Genomic DNA, 19,645 nt, shown 5'->3' on the forward strand with positions numbered 1-19,645 from the left:
TATATCAGCGGATGTCAGCTACACTGTGAGGTGAAGACCTCCCCTGTCCTGCAAGTCTCTCTGGTGGTATGTGTGTATGGTGTGGAAGGGAGCATGTGTGGAAATTTGTGCACAAGGCAAAGGGAGTTGATGTGTGTAGGAGTGGGGATCTGTGTGTGATGTCTGGGAGGTGTGTGTAGACAGGAGTTGTGTTTCTGTACAGAGAGGAATGGGGTGTGCTTTGTGTCTGTATGGGGGTACAGATAGGTGGATCTAGAGGCTGTGTGTATAGTGGATATGGGGAGGGGGTCTACGTCTAAAGGATGGGAGGGGATACAGTTGTGTTGGGTAAGTAATGAGGGAGGGCTCCAGCACACTGTAGATTCTCAAATGACTCCATTGAAAGTGAAAGCCCCCTCCTGTTCCCAGCTCCAACAAAGAGCAGATTGAGGTAGAGCCTTAAGAATGGGGACTTCTGTTTTCTTGTACTAAATCCTCAGCAAAATGTCCTGGATTTCAGGAAAGCTCCTGATGGTTGTGGGGGAGCAGCTGTGTTGTTGGAATTTCTACACAAATAGGTCTTTGAAGGTAACTGCAAAATTGGGTCAGGGAAATTCTGACCGACACAGACCAGCAAGTAGTCACAGAAGCTCGAAGGGAGGAGTAATGTTAAGATGACATGAGGTGTTGGGGCCTCCCATGCCTTAGAGCTATAATGTCCTGTTAGGAGCTGGGAATGGGAGAACTACCAAGTGAAGGTGCAGTGAGGGTCTTTAGGACCACAATCCTTCCTGATTACAGAGAAGTTTTCTTTTTCAAGGTGCTCTGAGAGGGAGGACTCCTAAAGAAGAGAATGGGAACCTTCATTTTCCTTATGTTAAAGAATTAGACCTGCACAGGGCATGGAGCTAGAATTTACTTTCCATTGGAATGTTCTTTCATGTCGTGAGATGCCCTGTTCTCAGCTTTCTGTATTTTCTTCACACTAGAAGTATTAAGTTTTTCTCCTGCTTAGAACTTGGACCGTCCTATCTAGATGTGATCACCTCTAGGGGAGGGGAGACCCAGGGAGCAGCACTCAGTCCCAGATAACTTCTTCCAGTGGGGCAGGCCACAACAGTGGTGAATGCATAATACATTTAGCCTGAAACTTTGCAACAGCTCATCTAGACAGGTACCCCGCAGTAACAATACCCATTGCTTTGAGAATACATTCTCTTTTCTCCAGCTTGTCCTGTTCTTCTCTATCCCCTTTTTGTAGGCAGCATGTCCGAGACAAATCTTGGTTCCTTAGATTGCGGTCTTTTCCCCTTTTCCCTCAGGCCTCCTAGTTACAGCCAGTGGTCCTTTTAATTTCTAAAGCATTAGTCTGTATATTATAATTAAGGCTACGATTTAGTCACGGGTATTTTTAGTAAAAGTCATGGACAAGTCACGGGCAATAAACAAAAATTCACAGCCCATGACCTGTTCATTACTTTTACTATAAATACCCCTGACCAAATCTTGGGGCGGCCGCTGCTGCGGGGTGCGCCCTGGAGGACTGCTGCTGCAGGGCAGGGAGCATCCTGTGGGGGCTGCTTCTGGGGGGGGGCAGTGGCACCAGCTGCTGAGGGCTGCCAGAGCAGCGGTTGGTCGGGCGGTACCCTGGGCCAGCCACACTGGCCACTGCTCAGGCGGTCCCCCGAGCCAACTGCTTGGGCTGCTCTGGGGTCAGCCACACTGGCTGCTGCAGAAGTCACGGAGGTCATGGGAAAGTCATGGAATCTGTGACTTCCACAACCTCCGTGACAGACATGGAGCCCTAATTGTACTGTCAGACATGACACCTCCCACAAAGATATTAGCCGCTGATGTTCTGAAGAGATTATCACCACCTCTGCTGAAACATCCTTTATATGTTTCTTCAATCCATTCTGTTCTATTTATTGCTTTGGACAAACTATTTTTGATTTTCCTGCACAATTTAAAAAGTCTTTCTAAGGAGAATAGTTGTCTCCCAGCCCAGCTTTGCACCTTATTTCCAAATAAAGATCTCACCCCGCACCTGCCTCCCATGGCCAGACTTCAGAATGCCACCTGCCCTTTGTCTTGTCCTAACAAACAGGCTTTTTCCTTATGTTGATCCTGGTTGGAAGTGTTTGCCTGAAGCTGGCTTGGCAAACCTTTAAAGCGGCCAGGTTAACTTTTCCCTTGTAATTCCCTCTTCAATTTGTATCACTTTATATTGAATGAGAGTCATGGGCAGATCAGAGGCAACCTGTGCTGCTTGTCTCAGGTGCTCTTCAGCTGCCCTCTTAATGATACTAAAATTAGCCAAGTGAGCAGTCCCTGTTAGTGTTATGGCTCCCCATGGTGGGGAGTGAGAGGTACTACTGTAGGGTTGCCAACTTTCTACTCGCACAAAACCGAACACCCTTGCCCTTCCCCCTGCTCTGCCCTTCCTCCAAGGCCCCACCCCTTCTCTGAGGCCATCCCCGCTCACTCCATCCTCCCCTCCCTCTGTCGTTCTCTCTCCCCACCCTCACTCACTCGCTTATTTTCACTGGGCTGGCTCAGGGGGTTGGGGTGAGGGACTCTAGCTGGGGGTGAGGGCTCCAGAGTGGGGCTAGAAATGAGTTCAGGGTGTGGGAGGGGGCTCTGGGCTGAGGCAGTGGTTGGGATGCGGGAGGGGGTGAGGGCTCTGTCTGGGGGTGAGGGCTCTGGGGTGGGACTGGGGATGAAGGGTTTGGGGTGCAGGAGGGGGCTCCGGGTTGGGGGTGGAGCTGAGGGGTTTGGAGTATGGGAGGAGGCACTGGGCTGGGGCAGGGTGTTGGGGTGTGGGGGGGGGGTTGGGCTGCAGCTGGTGGTGCAGCCTCTGGTGTGGGGCCAGGGCTGAGGGATTTGGGGTGCAGGAGGGGGTTCTGGGCTGGGGCTGAGGAGTTCAGAGTGTGGGAGGGGACTCCAGGCTGGGGCAGGGGGTTGGGGTCAGGGCTGGGGGTGCAAGCTGGTATGGGGCTGGGCATGAGGGTTTTGGGGTGCAGGAGAGGGGTCCGGGCTGGGACCAAGGGGTTTGGAGCATGGGAAGGGGATCAGGGCAGGGGATCAGGGTGCGGGGGGGGGTGAGGGCTCCAGCTGGGGATGCAGACTCTGAGGTGGGGCTGGGGTTGAGGGGTTTGGGGTGTTGGAGGGTGCTCTGGGTTGGGACCGAGGGGTTCGGAGGGTGGGAGGGGGATCAGGGTTGGGGCATGGGAGGGGGTCATGATCTGGGCGGCACTTACCTCTGGGAGCTCCTGGAAGCAGCGGCATGTCCTTCCTCCAGCTCCTACGCGGAGGCGTGGCCAGATGGCTCTGCATGCTGCCCTGTCCACAGGCACCACCCCTGCAGCTCCCATTGGCTGTGGTTCCCAGCCAATGGGAGCTGCGGAGCTGGTGTTTGGGGCAGGGGCAGTGCGCAGAGCCCCCAGCTGTGCCTATGCCTAGGAGCCAGAAGGGGGACATGCCGCTGCTTCTGGGAGCTGTGCAGAACCACGGGAGGCAGGGAGCCTGCCTTAGACCTGCTGTGCCACCCACTGGACTTTTAACGGCCCAGTCAGCTGTGCTGACCGGAGCCACCACGGTCCCTTTTTGACCGGGTGATCCGGACGAAAACCAGACACCTGGCAACCCTATACTACTGGGAGGTCAGAAGCAAAGAATTCTGAGATAATGGTATCTCATAGAGGCTAGACACATTTATGAATAAGAATAACTTCTGCCATTACTCTAGCTAGGATGACACTTAACCGTGTTGGTGCTCATCATGTTTTATAGTAGCATTGATCAACTGGGATCAGGAGAATATCTCTCCTCCCTCCCCCCCCAATCTATCACAGTATAGAATAAGTGCATTATGGACAGCTTATTGCACGTTCCTCTGAAGTAGCATATGTTAATTATTGTCTGAGAAGGGATACTGGACTTCACTGGGCCATTGGCTTGTTCTGGTGTGGCAATTCCTATGAGTAACACTAAGCTATAGGAAGGCCAGCCAGGCCTTCTTCCTGTGGGTGTAATGGGGCATCTAAATTCAGTTCCCTCACTCCCACGCCAGTAAAGGAGTGGGAGCACTGAGAAGGCAGTTAGCTTCCTGGATGATCTCTCATGGTTAGATAACTGGTTTGCATCTGTGGACTCTCCAGTGAGAGGGAAATACTGATCCCTGTTGCTGCCCTCTTCTGGACAATCACGGAAAAGAAACCTATAATTGGTATGACACACACAGGAACTGGCACATTTGGAACTTTCCCTTCTTTCCTGAGCAGGGCTGGCTCCAGCGTTTTTGCCGCCCCAAGCGGCAAAGCTGCAATAAATAAATAAACAAATAAATAAATAAAATAAAGCCCCGATCTGCAGCACTTCGGCAGCAGCTCAGCCACGCTGCTTCATTCTTTGGCGGCACTTCGGCGGCGGGTCCTTCGCTCTGAGAGGGACTCACGGACCCGCTGCCGAATTGCCAACAAAGACCCGGACGTGCCGCCCCTTTCCATTGGCCGCCCCAAGCACCTGCTTCCTTTGCTGGTGCCTGGAGCCGGCCCTGTTCCTGGGATCCCTCACCCTGACATTTAGAGGGACCTCATATCTACTGAAAGGCAGCCAGCCCCTTGTAGTACCTTGGATAGCTAATGGAGTCCCCAGTGGTTAAAAGAGAAAAGTGCTGGGAGCCTGGCACTCAAGGGGTGTAAAACTGAATAGCCAGTAAGTGTTTCTTGCTTAATTAGAGATGCATCCTATTTGTTGCTGACTTCCCTCCCCACCCATCGTGGGTTTCTGAGAAATAAAAACTTTCACTTCTGTTTCTTTACCTAACAGCATGTGTGTTGAGGAAATTGAACAAAGGATAATTTCTGCTGAATGTAAGCCATTGTTTCCTAACAGTGAGATTTAGCAGATTGTGAAATAGTCTTCTACATCACTTGGGTTATTTGAAACTGGACTGGAAAAATATTGGGGAGATAAACCACAAGGAGCAATGTAGTATTGGCTAGGAATGGGCTTAAATAACCATGTTTTTTCCCCTCTCTGATTCTCTGACAGTTGGCAGCAAAGCACCTAGTGCATTTCTGATGCTGTTTACAGTTAACTGAAGCAACCCTATGTTACGGGAACTGTCTGCTTTCACTTTCTAGTTGTGATAAATCATCTCTAACCAATTTGGGAAGAGAAAAAGAAAGCTGTTTTAAATGCTTTTGGAGTGACTCTGCCAGAGCCCATTGTGACAGGCTCCAGGGCACAACACAACAACCTTTGTCTTTTGGCAGGAGGTGGTGGAGGTGAAACACCTTTGGCTGACTGTTTTGATCCCTTACTAGCTAGATGCAAATATTGGTTGTGGCAACAGCAGCAGTGTTTTTAACTGATGTTCCCAGCATGGGTAATTTCATGTCATTTGTGTAGGGTTTGCTACAGTGGTAGGCACTGCAAGTCAGTCAGTTTGGTCATGAAAACCTTTGTTCTGTCCATATGTGTTTTAGACATTGAGGGAAGGACAGGGTCCTGAGGGTCTTTCCATTTTACATTACTGTCTCTATCTGAGGCCCTACCCAAGTCACAATATCACAGAGGGGGTGAAGTTGCCCATTTTGTGTTACATTTTTTTTATTTGACATTTTAATATTCAATTTTATATTTCTGTGTAACTCTTAACTCACCGGCCCCGGGGCACTTGTCATTGGGGAAGGCTGAGGAAGTGTTCAGCAGTTGGGAGAATGAAACCGGATAAGGTAGTGAAAAAAGGCCATAATGGATCTGTCCGAATGCCACATTTAATGTGCAGGGGCAGCTAGTAAAACTAAAGTGCTCACTCTAGAGCAGAGGACAGAAATCTAATGTAAAATATCCCAAGATCTAATTCTAATACAATGTATCAACCCAGGTAACAGTTTGTATTTTCACATGGTAATTTTCACTTCTAAGAGCATAGAAATGTACACTACAGGATCTCAGTAATAGTCAATTAGGCCCTGATTCTACAACGGATCTGTGTAGGCAGAGCCTTCTGTCCATGCAAAGCCCTATTAAAGTAAAGTGGTGTAGGGGTCTTCTCACACAGATCAGACAGCAGGATCAGAGCCTTGTAGCTCTTTCTTAGTAACCAGATTAGTTAGAGCCAGACTGCTTGGCCTGTGCATGGAGGAGCCTGAGCCAGTTGAGTCCATGTACTCCCCTAAACAGAGACTGCTAGTTCCCAAAGGGGGTTTTCAGCATTATTATTATTCAGGGCTGTGTGGTACAATCTGCCCATGAATATCTATTCAATTAATGATGCCAATTTGCTTAAATTATATAGTTAAATTATCACCACACGCTCACAATTTCATATCTAAAAGCCCCAAAATTCATAACATTTTGTACGATGGTTCAGAGTTTGTTTTCTGTCTTTCAACCTGTTGAATATACCTATATTTAGTTAGTACTTAGGATATTTCATTCAAGATAATACTTAGTCCTGCCAGGAGTACAAGGGACTGGTCTAGATGACACCTCAAGATCCCTTCCAGTCCTACGATTCTATGATGGCTTTAACATAATTTCACTGTTGCAAAATATTACATGTTTACACTTTCTCTGATCTTTAAAACAATACAATAATATATTTGAATATTTTTCATAATACAGTAAAATCACAGCAAGCAGAATTAAACTTAGTCTTTAGAAAATGAGGTCTGAAAAGATAATAGCATAAGAAAATACAGCTCCAGGAAAAAGACTGGACTAGAGAGATCATTGGCCTGGTCTGGCAGCAAACAGGATACCAGGCTAGATGGCGATAAATCCGATCTAGTGGGATATAGATAATTATACTGGACTATCTGGACCACTGTGTTCAGATTCAGTAGTGTAGCATGCAGGATGCCGAACTAGGTATTGCACCATTGGTCTAATCTAGCATGGAAGGGGGCAGAATACTGAGCTAGGCAAATTGTATTGGTCCAATCATGAATGGCAGATAGCAGAATAGCAGACTAAATGGGTGACTAGTCTGCGAAGAAGCAGGATTATCAGACTAGACAGACTACTGGTTTGTTCTAGTGTGGCAGGAAGTGAGTTACTGGACTGTATGGTCCGCTTGGCTATTCCACTGTGACAGCTCATACGTTCTCCTAATTGAGCCCTATAGTCCCTTGGATTATCCAAGTCTGATGCTCTTCTTAAATGTCCTTGAACTGTGGAATCTTTACACTGTTAAAAAATCTATCATAACCGTCCGACTTTCACCAGACGTGACATCAGTACCTGTGGCTTTAAATTCCGTTAGCCCAAATTTAATATCCAGTCTCAGTTGGCGGTTTCTCCCCAGCTCTGTGTTTGGCGTTGGCACAGTACAGGAGCCGAGCATTTTCAGCCCTTCCTCATCTACATACTTTGCATCCTTTTTTTCTGTGCAATAGAAACTAAAAATCACACTTGTCTGATCTGGTTCTAAGGGAGTGAAAGTATAACTGGCAACCTCATCTACCTCTACCAAATCCCCAATTTCCACCAACTTATTGAAGAGATCTGTGCAATATACATAATTATCAGCTTTTGAGACTCTCTTTTTCTGTATATCATGGACAGCAATATCAAATGCCCGAGATACCTTTACTCCATATGTCAGAGCACTGATTCTCGAGGCAACAATTTGTGAATTGTTCCCAAATAAAATGGCTCCCTTTGCAATAGCTGCCTGAGCTTCCAGTGGACACAGGATATGGTACCTCTCCCTAAAGGTCTGATAGATCTCCTCCCTCAAGATAATGCTGGAAGCAAAGCCCCCAACCAGTAAAATATATTGGACCTTGGCCATCTCAGGCTTGCTGAGGATTTCCTGCAAGGTGCCAATGGTTTGTCTGACACTGTAGGCAAAAAAGCTCTTCATTTTTTCATATGTAATCATGATAGTCCCATTGCACCACAGAGCTCCCTCCACACCCTTGAAGAAGAGGGAGATGTCTTTTTGCTTGCGTTCTGCCACTTTTGTTAGGTTGTGGTAGCAATGTATGTAGACCTCGTCTCTGCTGGAAGAGCATTTCTGAAGGCCAAAGTTGTACATCATTTGATGGCATTCCGTTGGGTGATTCTGTGCATATTCCTCCCATACTCCATCTTGGAAGATCTCCTTCAGGAACATTTTGAAGTTTTCATCCACTGTGTTGCCTCCCCATCCTCCTCCTGATGCCTTATGTAACTCTTTCAGGGATTGGTTCTTTTGGATTTCATGTACTGTGATGTCTATGGTACCACCTAAGCACCTCAAAATGAGTACAATTAGTTAATTTTTAAAAGGAAGTTATTGCCTTCACTTTAGCTGAATAAAAGGCTGCTTTCTAAAGAGTCCATAGCTTTACAAAAGTAAAAAAATCTCACACTTGGCAAATGTGCTCTGCAAATTGGGATACAGAGCTCCCCATTCTTTACCTTATAATCTTTCCATGCTCAAGGATTCTTAGACTTTGTCTACACTACCACTTTTGCTGGTATAATTTTTGTCAGTCAGGGGTGTGAAAAAAACCTCCCCCCGACTGACATAAATTTCACTGGCAAAAGTGCTGGTGGGGACAGCGTTATGTCGGCAGGAGAGGCTCTTCTGCCATCATAGCTAATGCCGCTTGTTGGGGGTGGTTTAATTATACCTGCAGGAGAGCTCTCTTCTGCCCAAAGAGCAGCTACACGAGAGACCTTACAACAGCACAGTTGTAGCGGTACAGCTGTGCCACTGTAAGGTCCCTAATGTAGAGAGAGCCTTAATTTCTGCATGCTATGCAGCAGTGGTTCTTAACCTTTCCAGACTACTGTACCCCTTTCAAGAGGCTGATTTGTCTTGCATACCCCAAGTTTCATCTCACTTAAAAATTACTTGCTTACAAAATCAGACATAAAAATACAAAAATGTCACAGCACATTGTTGCTGAAAAATTGCTTCCTTTCTCATTTTGTTTGTATGAAATTTTAGTTTGTACCGACTTCGCTTGTGCTTTTTATGTAGCCTGTTGTAAAACTAGGCAAATATCTAGATGAGGTGATACAATACCAAGCACCTTGTTGGTGTCTAATAAATAGTTTACTCAAACTCAGCCCAAAATTGGTAATAGCTACAAGATACTACTATCTGCTGGAAATTCAGTGGCCTGTAGGAAATGAGTTGGTAGGTCTCAGTCTAGTACCCAGTTGATGCTAAGTCCCTTCTGGGTAGTCTGCTGAGATGTCAGAACTGAATAGGTGTGAAAACTGACATCTTGTGATATCCACTTTCTCTGGCCAAGTTGGGGCACAATGCTGAGCATAGGTTGTCTGTAGGAAGCTTGCACCACCGCTGCCCATACAGAATTTGTTCTGTGAGAAACACAGGCTTCTGTCTCCCAGGGATGTCAGTCTGTCATCAGCACTAAGTTCACATGTTACACAAAACAACAGCAAGAAACTAAAGAAGCTGTGTGGCAGCACTCTTGCTCCTACAGCAGGAGGTTATGGATTCAAGCTACACAACAGGAAATGGGTGTGTGCCCATTGGTGATACAATGGAGTGATGTGGCTCTGATGGCAGCAACTTGCACTGCTAGGATCTGATCAAAGTCAATTGAAGACAACAGAATCCTATTGACTTCAATGGGGTTTGGATCAGGCCCTTAAAGGGGCTCTCCTTTCATCCCCCTTTCTGCAGTGGCGAGCCAACTAAAAATCCCGTCCAGCTCCTCCTAAAATGGACAGGTCAAATGGGCAGTGCCAGACTTTCTTCTGTCCTCCTCAGTTCCTCTGTACATTTTTCTTAGTCGTTTGCTTTTTGTACAGCACTGCCAGGCATGCAGTTGTGACCCTTTTCAGCCATGTGTTTTGAGATCTCCTCGGACAGTTTCTTATGTGATAGCTGGCCACAAGAGCTGCCTGCACTATCACTTCTCCCCAGATGATGATGAGATCAAGGATCTCACCATGGCTGCTTGAAGCATGTTGTAAGGCTGCTGGACTAATATTGCAGCAATGCCGATATATTTGGATTCAGGAGCAAATGGGCTGATCCCAGCTCTGCATCAGTTTTTAAACAGCGGAGGGGACATCTTGTCTACTTGACCCCAGAGCTGTGGATCGAACCAACTCAATTTCATCCAACTTAGTACACTTTGAAAGAGGACTCCAGAATGTGCTGTAAGTAGGGAGTTAGTGCGCTGCAGGGGTTTGCGTCATGTATCAGGCTTTTTCAATCCTCAACTTAGTACAGACTAACCTCTCCCCCGATGTAGACAAAACCTCAGGTGTCTGCTCTTTCAGGTGAAAATTAAAGAACCCAGAGCAAGCACAGCCTGGGGGATCAGAGTTCAGTATAGAGCTCAGTCCCTTGCTCTCTATGCCAGAAGGGTCTGTGGCTGCTGAATAGACAAACTCTGTGTGTAGCAGAGATTATACCTGTTTAAGGAGGAAAGTTACCTCCACAATCAACGACGACGTACTGGGTCCCAGGTGACTCTTCAAACTTTTGTCTATCACCACCCTCTGCCACAAACCCTTCTCGTGGGAGCTGCTTGCACCAGACTGAGGCAGCCTCTGGTTCTAAGGCAATGATGAGCTTCTCAGAAAACATGTCACTGATGAATCCTGCCTAAAATCAGAAGAGAAAGTGATCAGAACAGGAGTGGTGACGGGATCCTGGCTTCCCACTTCTGGGATGTACCATGAGCACAGTATGTTGGCCAGGTTCTTCTAATCCCAGGAATGTTGGGATGGCCTATCAGGAATAATGGTCTGTTCCATCTCGTCTGTTCTCAGCTGTGACTGAAGCCAGATGAGTCAGAGGGAGGTGAAACCGCCACTCCACGCTCATGGACAATTTATGTGTGATACTATAACTGTGTGTAAGCTAGGAGGGGAATTTCTATCTGATTCCATGGCATTAGTGTATGCCATGACACATGAGGATCCCTAGCCCCTGTCATTTCTGTTCCAGCTACTCTCACTGCAGATGCTATTCTCATTCACAGAAGCCTCTCAGCCAGTAGATAATTTAGTCATTTCTTGTAGTAATGTGTAGCAAGCAAAATAGTGGTCCTCAACCTTTTCTGTACTGTAACACTTCTCCAGTCTAGGCAAGATCTAGTCAGGATCCCCCTCTAATTTAGCAGTATAGAGAGGGCAGAACAGCTGTGACCTCCAGCTTGAGAACACCGGATGTAGAAAAAAATCCTCAACCCTGTGAAAGTGAAATGAATTATATTAAAGAAATAGAATGAATTAAAGAATGCTATATGTACCTTTAAGTAGAAATGCTGCAAGCCAGGGGGGCAGGAAAGCAGACATTAACTGCTTAATGAATTGCCCCACTTAAAGGCAATTGGTGAAGCATTAGCCTTAAATCAGTAAGAGTTAATAAGGAAGCAGGATATGCATATTGTGCCCTTGCAAATTTTACAATTTTGCTCTCTCTGTCCCTTTGTTTAGTTCGCACCCTTTTATCTGTATAAATAAGACTGTTTGACTCTTGCATGGGGGCTCACATTATCTGAATGTATTAGCAGAGCGCTGTGCTAATAAAACAGAGTGGTCTGACAAACTATGAGTCCTGAGTCTAACTTTGACAACCCCAACCCACTCCATGGTAGAGAGAAGAACAGGAGTACTTGTGGCACCTTAGAGACTAACAAATTTATTAGAGCATAAGCTTTCGTGGACTACAGCCCACTTCTTCGGATGCATATGGTAGAGCAAGTTTTAAAATAAGGTTTGTTTAAATGTTGAACAATTCTTCTGCACTGTTGTGCAGTGAAAATTCCAGAGAGAATCTCAGAGGCGATCAGGCTATTACTCATTTTACCTCTTTAGCGGCCAGTCGCATGAACTGCCTGGCAGAAGCATCCCATATGGCTGGAACAGTAATGACCCAGGTGACATCCTCAGTGTCATAGACAGTTTGGTATGAGGTGTCCCGTATGGTATTCAGAGAATGGTCCTTCATGTATCGCAGACTTTCTGAGAATACTTTTAGGGCTGGAAACTTCTTTCCATTATCTGCTTCCAGTTCCATGTTGGAAGTGATTTTCTAGAAGTGAGAAAAAGCAATGAATTATTTTTATTTGTATTGTGGTAGCGTAACCCACTGCTGGGTGTGTTACAGGCTCCCCTCCCTGCTGCCAGCTCGGCCAACACACCGAGAATTAAACTGGGGACCTCCAGAGCCAAAAGCACAAGAACAGCTTCTCTGTAACTGGGACTATAAGCACTCAGCTTCTGGGGATTAGTGCAGAGGAGGACCTGTATCACACTCATCAGTGGGGTACAGTAGCGCCCTAGGAGCCGTTGTCATGGACCAGGGTCCCTTTGTGCTCAGTACTGTGCAAACAGAACAAAATGATGGTCCCTGCCCCAAAGATGTTATAATCTAAGGTATGTCTACACTACGAAATTAGGTCGAACTTATAGAAGTCGATTTTTAGGAAGCGATTTTATACAGTCGATTGTGTGTGTCCCCACTAAGTGCATTAAGTCGGCGGAGTGTGTCCACAGTACCATGGCTAGCGTCAACTGTCGGGGCATTGCACTGTGGGTAGCTATCCCACAGTTCCCGCAGTCTCTGCGGCCCAATGGAATTCTGGGTTGAGCTCCCACTGCCTAATGGGGCAAAAACATTGTCGTGGGTGGTTTTGGGTAGATGTCATCAGTCGCCCCTCCCTCCGTGAGAGCAACGGCAGACAATCGTTTCGCTCCTTTTTTCCGTGCAGACGCCATATTGCTTTCAGCAGATGGTGCAGTAAGACTGCTAACCGTCGTCATCCAACCACCGCTTCCCCTGCAACTCTGCTCTCCTGCTCTCCTGGTGCCATGAATACACGTTGCAGGACCTCTCGTCGTTCTTTATAAATATCTATTCTCGTGGCATCCTGTCGTCATCCACCACTTCCGCTGCAACTCTGCTCTCCCGCTCGTGTCTCAATAGCGAATTTCTAAATGTTATCTGTCGGGCTCCCAGGAACATGTGTTCTTCCTCGGGAAAGGTGCGCAGTGCTAACCGTTGTCCTCCACCGCTTCCGCTGCAACTCTGCTCTCCTGCTCTCCTGGTGCCATGAATCCACCTCGCAGGTCCTCTCGTCGTTCAGTATAAATATCTATTCTCGTGGCATCCGTCGTCATCCACCGCTTCCGCTGCAACCCTGCTCTCCTGCTCTCCTGCAGAAGCCATACCACAGCAGACATGGAGCCCGCTAAGCTCACCGCTGCTGTTGTGAGCATTGTAAACACCTCGTGCATTATCCTGCAGTATGCGCAGAACCAGAACATGCAAAAGCAGGTGAGGAGGCAACAACAGCGCGATCAAAGGGACGTTTCACCGACATCAACATGGGATGGCCGGGAAAGGTACATGACGCTCGCATCTTCAGGAACTCTGGTCTGTTTGAGCAGCTGCAGGAAGGAACTTACTTCCCAGACCAGAAAATAACTGTTGGGGACGTTGAAATGCCTATAGTTATCCTTGGGGACCCAGCCTACCCCTTAATGCCATGGCTCATGAAGCCGTACACAGGCACCCTGGACAGTAGTAAGGAGCTGTTGAACTATAGGCTGAGCAAGTGCAGAATGGTGGTAGAATGTGCATTTGGACATTTAAAAGCTGGCGCAGTTTACTGACTCGGTTAGACTTCAGCGAAAGCAATATTCCAATTGTTATTGCCACTTGTTGTGTGCTCCACAATATCTGTGCGAGTAAGGGGAAGACGTTTATGGTGGGGTGGGAGGTTGAGGCAAATCGCCTGGCTGCTGATTACGCACAGCCAGACACCAGGGTGATTAGAAGAGCACAGCAGGACGCTCATCAGAGAAGCTTTGAAAACCAGTTTCATTACTGGCCAGGCTACGGTATGACAGTTCTGTTTGTTTCTCCTTGATGAAAACCCGCCCCCTTGGTTCACTCTATTTCCCTGTAAGCCAACCACCCTCCCCCCCTTCGATCACCGCTTGCAGAGGCAATAAAGTCATTATTGTTTCAAAATCATGCATTCTTTATTAATTCATCGCACAAATAGGGGGATAACTGCCAAGGTAGCCTGGAAGGGGTGCACCGGGTGGGATGGTGGATGAGGGGAGGAGGGAAGGACAAGGCCACATTGCACTTCAAAACTTATTGAATGCCAGCCTTCTGTTGCTTGGGCAGTCCTCTGGGGTGGAGTGGTTGGGTGCCCGGAGGGCCCCTTCCCCCCGCGTTCTTGGGCGTCTGGGTGAGGAAGCTATGGAACTTGGGGAGGAGGGTGGGCGGTTACACAGGGGGAGCAGCGGCAGTCTGTGCTCCTGCAGCCTTTCCTGCAGCTCCACCAGACGCTGGAGCATATCAGTTTGATCCCCCAGTAGCCTCAGCATTGCATCCTGCCTCCACTCATCGCGCTGCTGCCATCTCTCATCTTGCTCCCGCCACCTCTCATCCCATTCGTCCCTCCTGTCCTCACGTTCATTTTCTGCTTTCCTGGACTCTGACATTGTTTGCCTCCATGCATTCTGCTGAGCTCTTTCAGTGCGGGAGGACTGCATGAGCTCAGAGAACATTTCATCGTGAGTGTGTTTTTTTGTCTTCTAATCTGCGCTAGCCTCTGGGACGGAGATGATAGGGGTAGCGTTGAAACATTTGCAGCTCCAGGAGGAAAAAAAGGGACAGTAGTATTTAAAAAAACACATTTTAGAGAACAATGGGTAGACTCTTTCATGGTGAACCAATCTGTTAACATTACATAGCACATGTGCTTTCGGTACAAGGTCGCATTTTGCCTCTTATATTGAGGGCCTGCCGGTTTGGTGTGAGAGATCACACACGCAGGGCCGGGCAACAGAATTTGGCTTGCAGGCAGCCATGGTAAGCCACAGTCTTTCAGCTTCTTCAACCTTCATAACATGTGGGAATGGTTTCAAACAGTAGTGTCCTCCTTTCCCGTACCAAGCACCCGTTGGGTTAGCCATTTAAAAGGAGGGGCTGTACTGGCCACGAATGCATCCCAAGTCTTCAGGGCAAATTAATCATTAAACACGTTTGCTTTTAAACCATGTATTATATTTACAAAGGTACACTCACCAGAGGGGCCTTCTCTGCCTTCATGGTCCGTGAGCCCGCCTTGGGAGGGTTGGGAGGGTATTGGCTCCAGGGTGATAAACAGTTCCTGGCTGTCGGGGAGAATGGTTTCTCCGCTTGCGTGCTGTGCGCTATCCTCATCCTCCTCTACCTCCTCATCTTTCTCGTCCCCCAAATCCTCATCCCTGTTGCATGAGACTCCCCCCTTGCAGGTGTCCACGGACGGGGGGAGGGGGAGGGTAGTGGTAGGGGGCCCCTCCTAGAATTGCATGCAGCTCATCATAGAAGCAGCATGTCTGGGGCTGTGACCCGGAGCGGCCGTTTGCCTCTTTGTTTTTTTGGTAGGCTTGCCTGAGCTCCTTAATTTTCACGCGGCACTGCTGCAGGGCCCTGTTGTAGCCTCTGTCCATCATGCCCTTGGAGATTTTTTCAAATATTTTGGCATTTTGTCTTTTGGAACGGAGTTCTGATAGCACGGATTTGTCTCCCCAAACAGCGATCAGATCCAGGACCTCCCATTTGGTCCATGCTGTAGCTGTTTTGCGATTCTGGGACTCCATGGTCATCTGTGCTGATCACTCGCCTCGCTGGTCAAACAGGAAATTAAATTCAAAAGTTTCTGGGGGTTTTCCTGTCTACCTGGCCAGTGCATCTGAGTTGAGAGTGCTGTCCAGAGTGGTCACAATGGAGCACTCTGGGATAGCTCCCGGAGGCCAATACTGTCGAATTGCGTCCACACTACCCCAAATTCAACCCGGCAATGTCGATTTCAGCACTAATTCCCTCGTTGGGGAGGAGTACAGAATCGATTTTAAGAGCCCTTTAAGTCGACAAAAATGGCTTCGTTGTGTGGACGGGTGCAGGGTTAAATCGATCTAACTCTGCTAAATTCGACCTAAACTCGTAGTGTAGACCAGGGCTAAGAAGCAGGCAGAATAACTCTGTGGAGCATAGATCACTGCACTCTAGGAGGTGCAGTTGCTCAAAAGGCCCATGACTGTCAGCTGCCTCAAATCTGTGAATGACTTCATAAGTCGAATATTAATGTGGCTATTTGAGCAAACTATTTCCCCTGAACCAAACTGTGACGCTGGCAGACCAGGTGCCAGATCATGCCAAGGTCCCCATGTCTCAACTGAACACTGACAAACACACAGCTGAATCAGTCTGGCTGACTGGTGTGTTAGTTAAAATAGGCTGGTGAAATCGAAGTGTAGAACTCGCAGCCAGTTTGGGGTTTATGCCCTGCTTCCTGACCGTCTGTTCTGAGGTCGGTACTTATGCTCTTGAATTACTGAAGGCAACTTTACACAACTTTTATACACACCCACAAAATTCCCAAAGCCCACTGCAAGAGAATAGCACCTTAACAGCTGCCAGTCAGCCTGAAAAAGAACCAGCATACAAGTTATTTCTTAGTGAACACACATTTAATACATACACAAACATTTGCAACCTGTATTATGCATATTTTTGAATAACATCTTAAACAAAACTGTTAGGCAGTAAACCTATTGGTGTTCTTTATACAGGCTTTCCCACTTTGCTGTTGTTATATACATACAATTCAGTGCCAGGTTTTAACAGACAGTATGCCTTTTATATACCCTTTTATACTTTGGCGCACACATACAAACACATTCACCTCTAATCTTCTCACAGAGTTAGGGTGACCAGATGTCCCAATTTTATAGGGACAGTCCCGATTTTGGGGTCTTTTTCTTATATAGGCTCCTATTACCCCCCCACCCTCTGTCCTGATTTTTCACACTTGCTGTCTGGTCACCCTACACAGAGATAATTTCTCAGGCTCTCCGGTGTGGCCTTTTAATGTACATGTTTTGTCACTTGGATTCTGCAAAACCTGAGGAAAATGGCCTCCTTTCCATTCCCCTCCAAACTCTTGGGACCATTGATTTCCTGAGGATATTCTAAAGCTCCTTAAAGCCAGCAGCAGTTCCAGTCTCTGAGTCAATAGCTAAGTGTCTGAATTTCTAGTAAGAGGAGGAATCTATAGCCCATATCTAAGAGGTGCAGGTATTGCGATGCAGCCTTCACAGCAGACACAGCTCTAGGTTCTGCATCATTAGCTGCTGAATCCCCAGATTTACCTCCCATATTTGTAATCTCTTTCCTTTGAGCTCGGTTTCTTGGCTCAGTTTTCCTGTGGTGAATGTGTGGAATCTGCTTGTCCTTAGCGGAAACTTTCTGTACAGCTTCCGAATCACCTACTGAGCATGTCTAGTAACTGCCTCTTCTCTAGGTGTCTCTGAGTCCTTCTACCTAAATTGCCCTGCTCTGTTCTCAGCACATGTGCAGAGACACAAGGGATTCAGCAAAAATCCATGTCTCTCTTCCATGGCTTCAGTTCTCGCCCATTCTTCATACTTTAAAAAAAAAAAAAAAAAAAAATGAACACTGCAGTATAGGCCTGTTTTCACAATAACTGTTAAGAACATAGGAACATAAGAATGGCCATACTGGGTCAGACCAAAGGTCCATCCATCCCAGTATCCTGTCTACCGACAGTGGCCAATGCCAGGTGTCCCAGAGGGAATGAACCTAACAGGTAATGATCAAGTGATCTCTCTCCTGCCATCCATCTCCACCCTCTGACAAACAGAGGCTAGGGACACCATTCCTCACCCATCCTGGCTAATAGCCATTAATGGATTTAACCTCCATGAATTTATCTAGTTCTCTTTTAAACCCTGTTATAGTCCTAGCCTTCACAACCTCCTCAGGCAAGGAGTTACACAGGTCGACTGTGCACTATGTGAAGAAGAACTTCCTTTTATTTGTTTTAAACCTGCTGCCCATTAATTTCATTTGGTGGCCCTTAGTTCTTATATTATGGGAACAAGTAAATAACTTTTCCTTATTCACTTTCTCCACACCACTTATGATTTTATATACCTCTATCATATCCCCCCTTAGTCTCCTCTTTTCCAAGCTGAAAAGTACTATTCTCTTTAATCTCTCCTCATATGGGACCCATCCAAACCCCTAATCATTTTAGTTTCCCTTCTCTGAACCTTTTCTAATGCCAGTATATCTTTTTTGAGATGAGGAGACCACATCTGTACGCAGTATTCAAGATGTGGGCGTACCATGGATTTATATAAGGGCAATACTGTTGGTAAGTCTCAGTCATTATTTTCAGATATGATGTTGAAAATGTCCGTGTCCTGTCTACATTAGCATTTAAATATTTTCAATACTAGCTCAGAAGGGGACCGGCTGCAAATGTTTCAGTGATGACTCAATTTCCTCGTACAGACCAGGCTTTAGGTTTAGCCCTTGAGCCACCTTAAGCAATTCTCCTCCCTCCTTGGTCTTCACAGATACTTCTAGGTAGTTTATTAAGTTATCCTTAACCTAGTGGCTCTCAATCTTTCCAGACTACTGTACCCCTTTCAGGAGTCTGATTTCTCTTGTGTACCCCCAAGTTTCACCTCACTTAAAATCTACTTGCTTATAAAATCAGACATAAAAATAAACAAGTGTCACAGCCACACTGTTACTGAAAAATCTTTCTTTTTCATTTTTACCACATAATTACAAAATCGATTGGAATACAAATCTTGTACTTACATTTCAGTGTATGACAGAGCAGTATAAACAAGTCATTGTATCAAATTTTAGTTTGTACTGACTTCACTAGTGCTTTTTATGTAGCCTGTTGTAAAACTAGGCAAATATCTAGATGAGTTGATGTACCCCCTGGAAGACCTCTGCGTACCCCAAAGGGTATGTGTGTACTCCTGGTTGAGAACCACTGCTTTAACCAACCTACACACGTTTCTTAATCCTCCCTCATAAATCAATCCCTCCAGCCCATTAAGCACTAGGGTTGCCACCCGTTCGGTTTTCATCCGGACAGTCCAGGTTCCGGCTTGTGTGTCTGAGTGCCAGCTTGTGTGTCTAGGTGCCATCTGACAAGCCCTCATGGCTGTTTTTTTGGATCTTTGGCAACTCTAAGTGGAAGGAAGAAGGTAGCGCAGCAGCAGCTGCTGCTGCCTCCAGGGCCAGGTGGCTCATGGTGGAACAGGGTGTGCAGGGGCTTCAGGAAGAGATGGTGAAGGGGTGGAGTCTTGGGGGAAGAGACAGGGCTGGGCCTTTGGGGGAAGAGGCAAGGCAGGGTGTGGCGTCTCAGTGGTCTGGTTACTGGCCCTTAGAAAGGTGACAACCTTATTAAGCACGTTCCCTGCTCTTTTCTGAATTGGCTGCTCTTACCTAGAGATTGCATTTACCTTGTTGTACAGCTTCATCTTGAAGTTGTGGAAGTAGTACCATTTGTGAGCTTCACTGGAGGGGAGCGTGTTGTACTTCATGACGGCATCATAGCCAAACTTCTTAAACTCACGCTTTTCATTGAAGAGGATGCACGTTGGGGTCTTCACAGTCATGAGCCCGTGCGCCTGTCCCCAGAACATCTGCCGGATTTGATCCGTGTGTGTCGCAAGAGAAAAGCAGTAGCCACTGTAAGACGTGCCAAAATCAATGGCAACAATGAACAAGGACTTGCTTGCCATGATCATGAACTTGAGAGAGGGAGAGACTCCTACACAGCTTGTTAGAACAGACTACTTAAAGTGAAACAGTTTTACAGTTAACTCTGCAGTATGA

General features: G+C 46.9%; 1 protein-coding gene across 1 annotated transcript; it reads right to left on the reverse strand.

Moving 5' to 3' along the window:
• Nucleotides 1-5,344: 5,344 nt before the first annotated feature.
• On the reverse strand, nt 5,345-19,621 carry LOC117879583 (heat shock 70 kDa protein 12A-like). Its single transcript, XM_034774857.1, has 4 exons — nt 19,270-19,621; nt 11,783-12,007; nt 10,402-10,573; nt 5,345-8,223 (listed from the first exon to the last, which is right to left on the reverse strand). Exons 1-4 carry the CDS (start codon nt 19,555-19,557, stop codon nt 7,175-7,177), a joined length of 1,734 nt encoding a protein of 577 aa, XP_034630748.1. The 5' UTR covers nt 19,558-19,621; the 3' UTR covers nt 5,345-7,174.
• Nucleotides 19,622-19,645: the final 24 nt, after the last annotated feature.

The sequence above is a fragment of the Trachemys scripta genome, chromosome 1 (assembly GCF_013100865.1).
Source record: "Trachemys scripta elegans isolate TJP31775 chromosome 1, CAS_Tse_1.0, whole genome shotgun sequence".
In the NCBI taxonomy this organism is placed as follows: Eukaryota; Metazoa; Chordata; order Testudines; family Emydidae; genus Trachemys; species Trachemys scripta.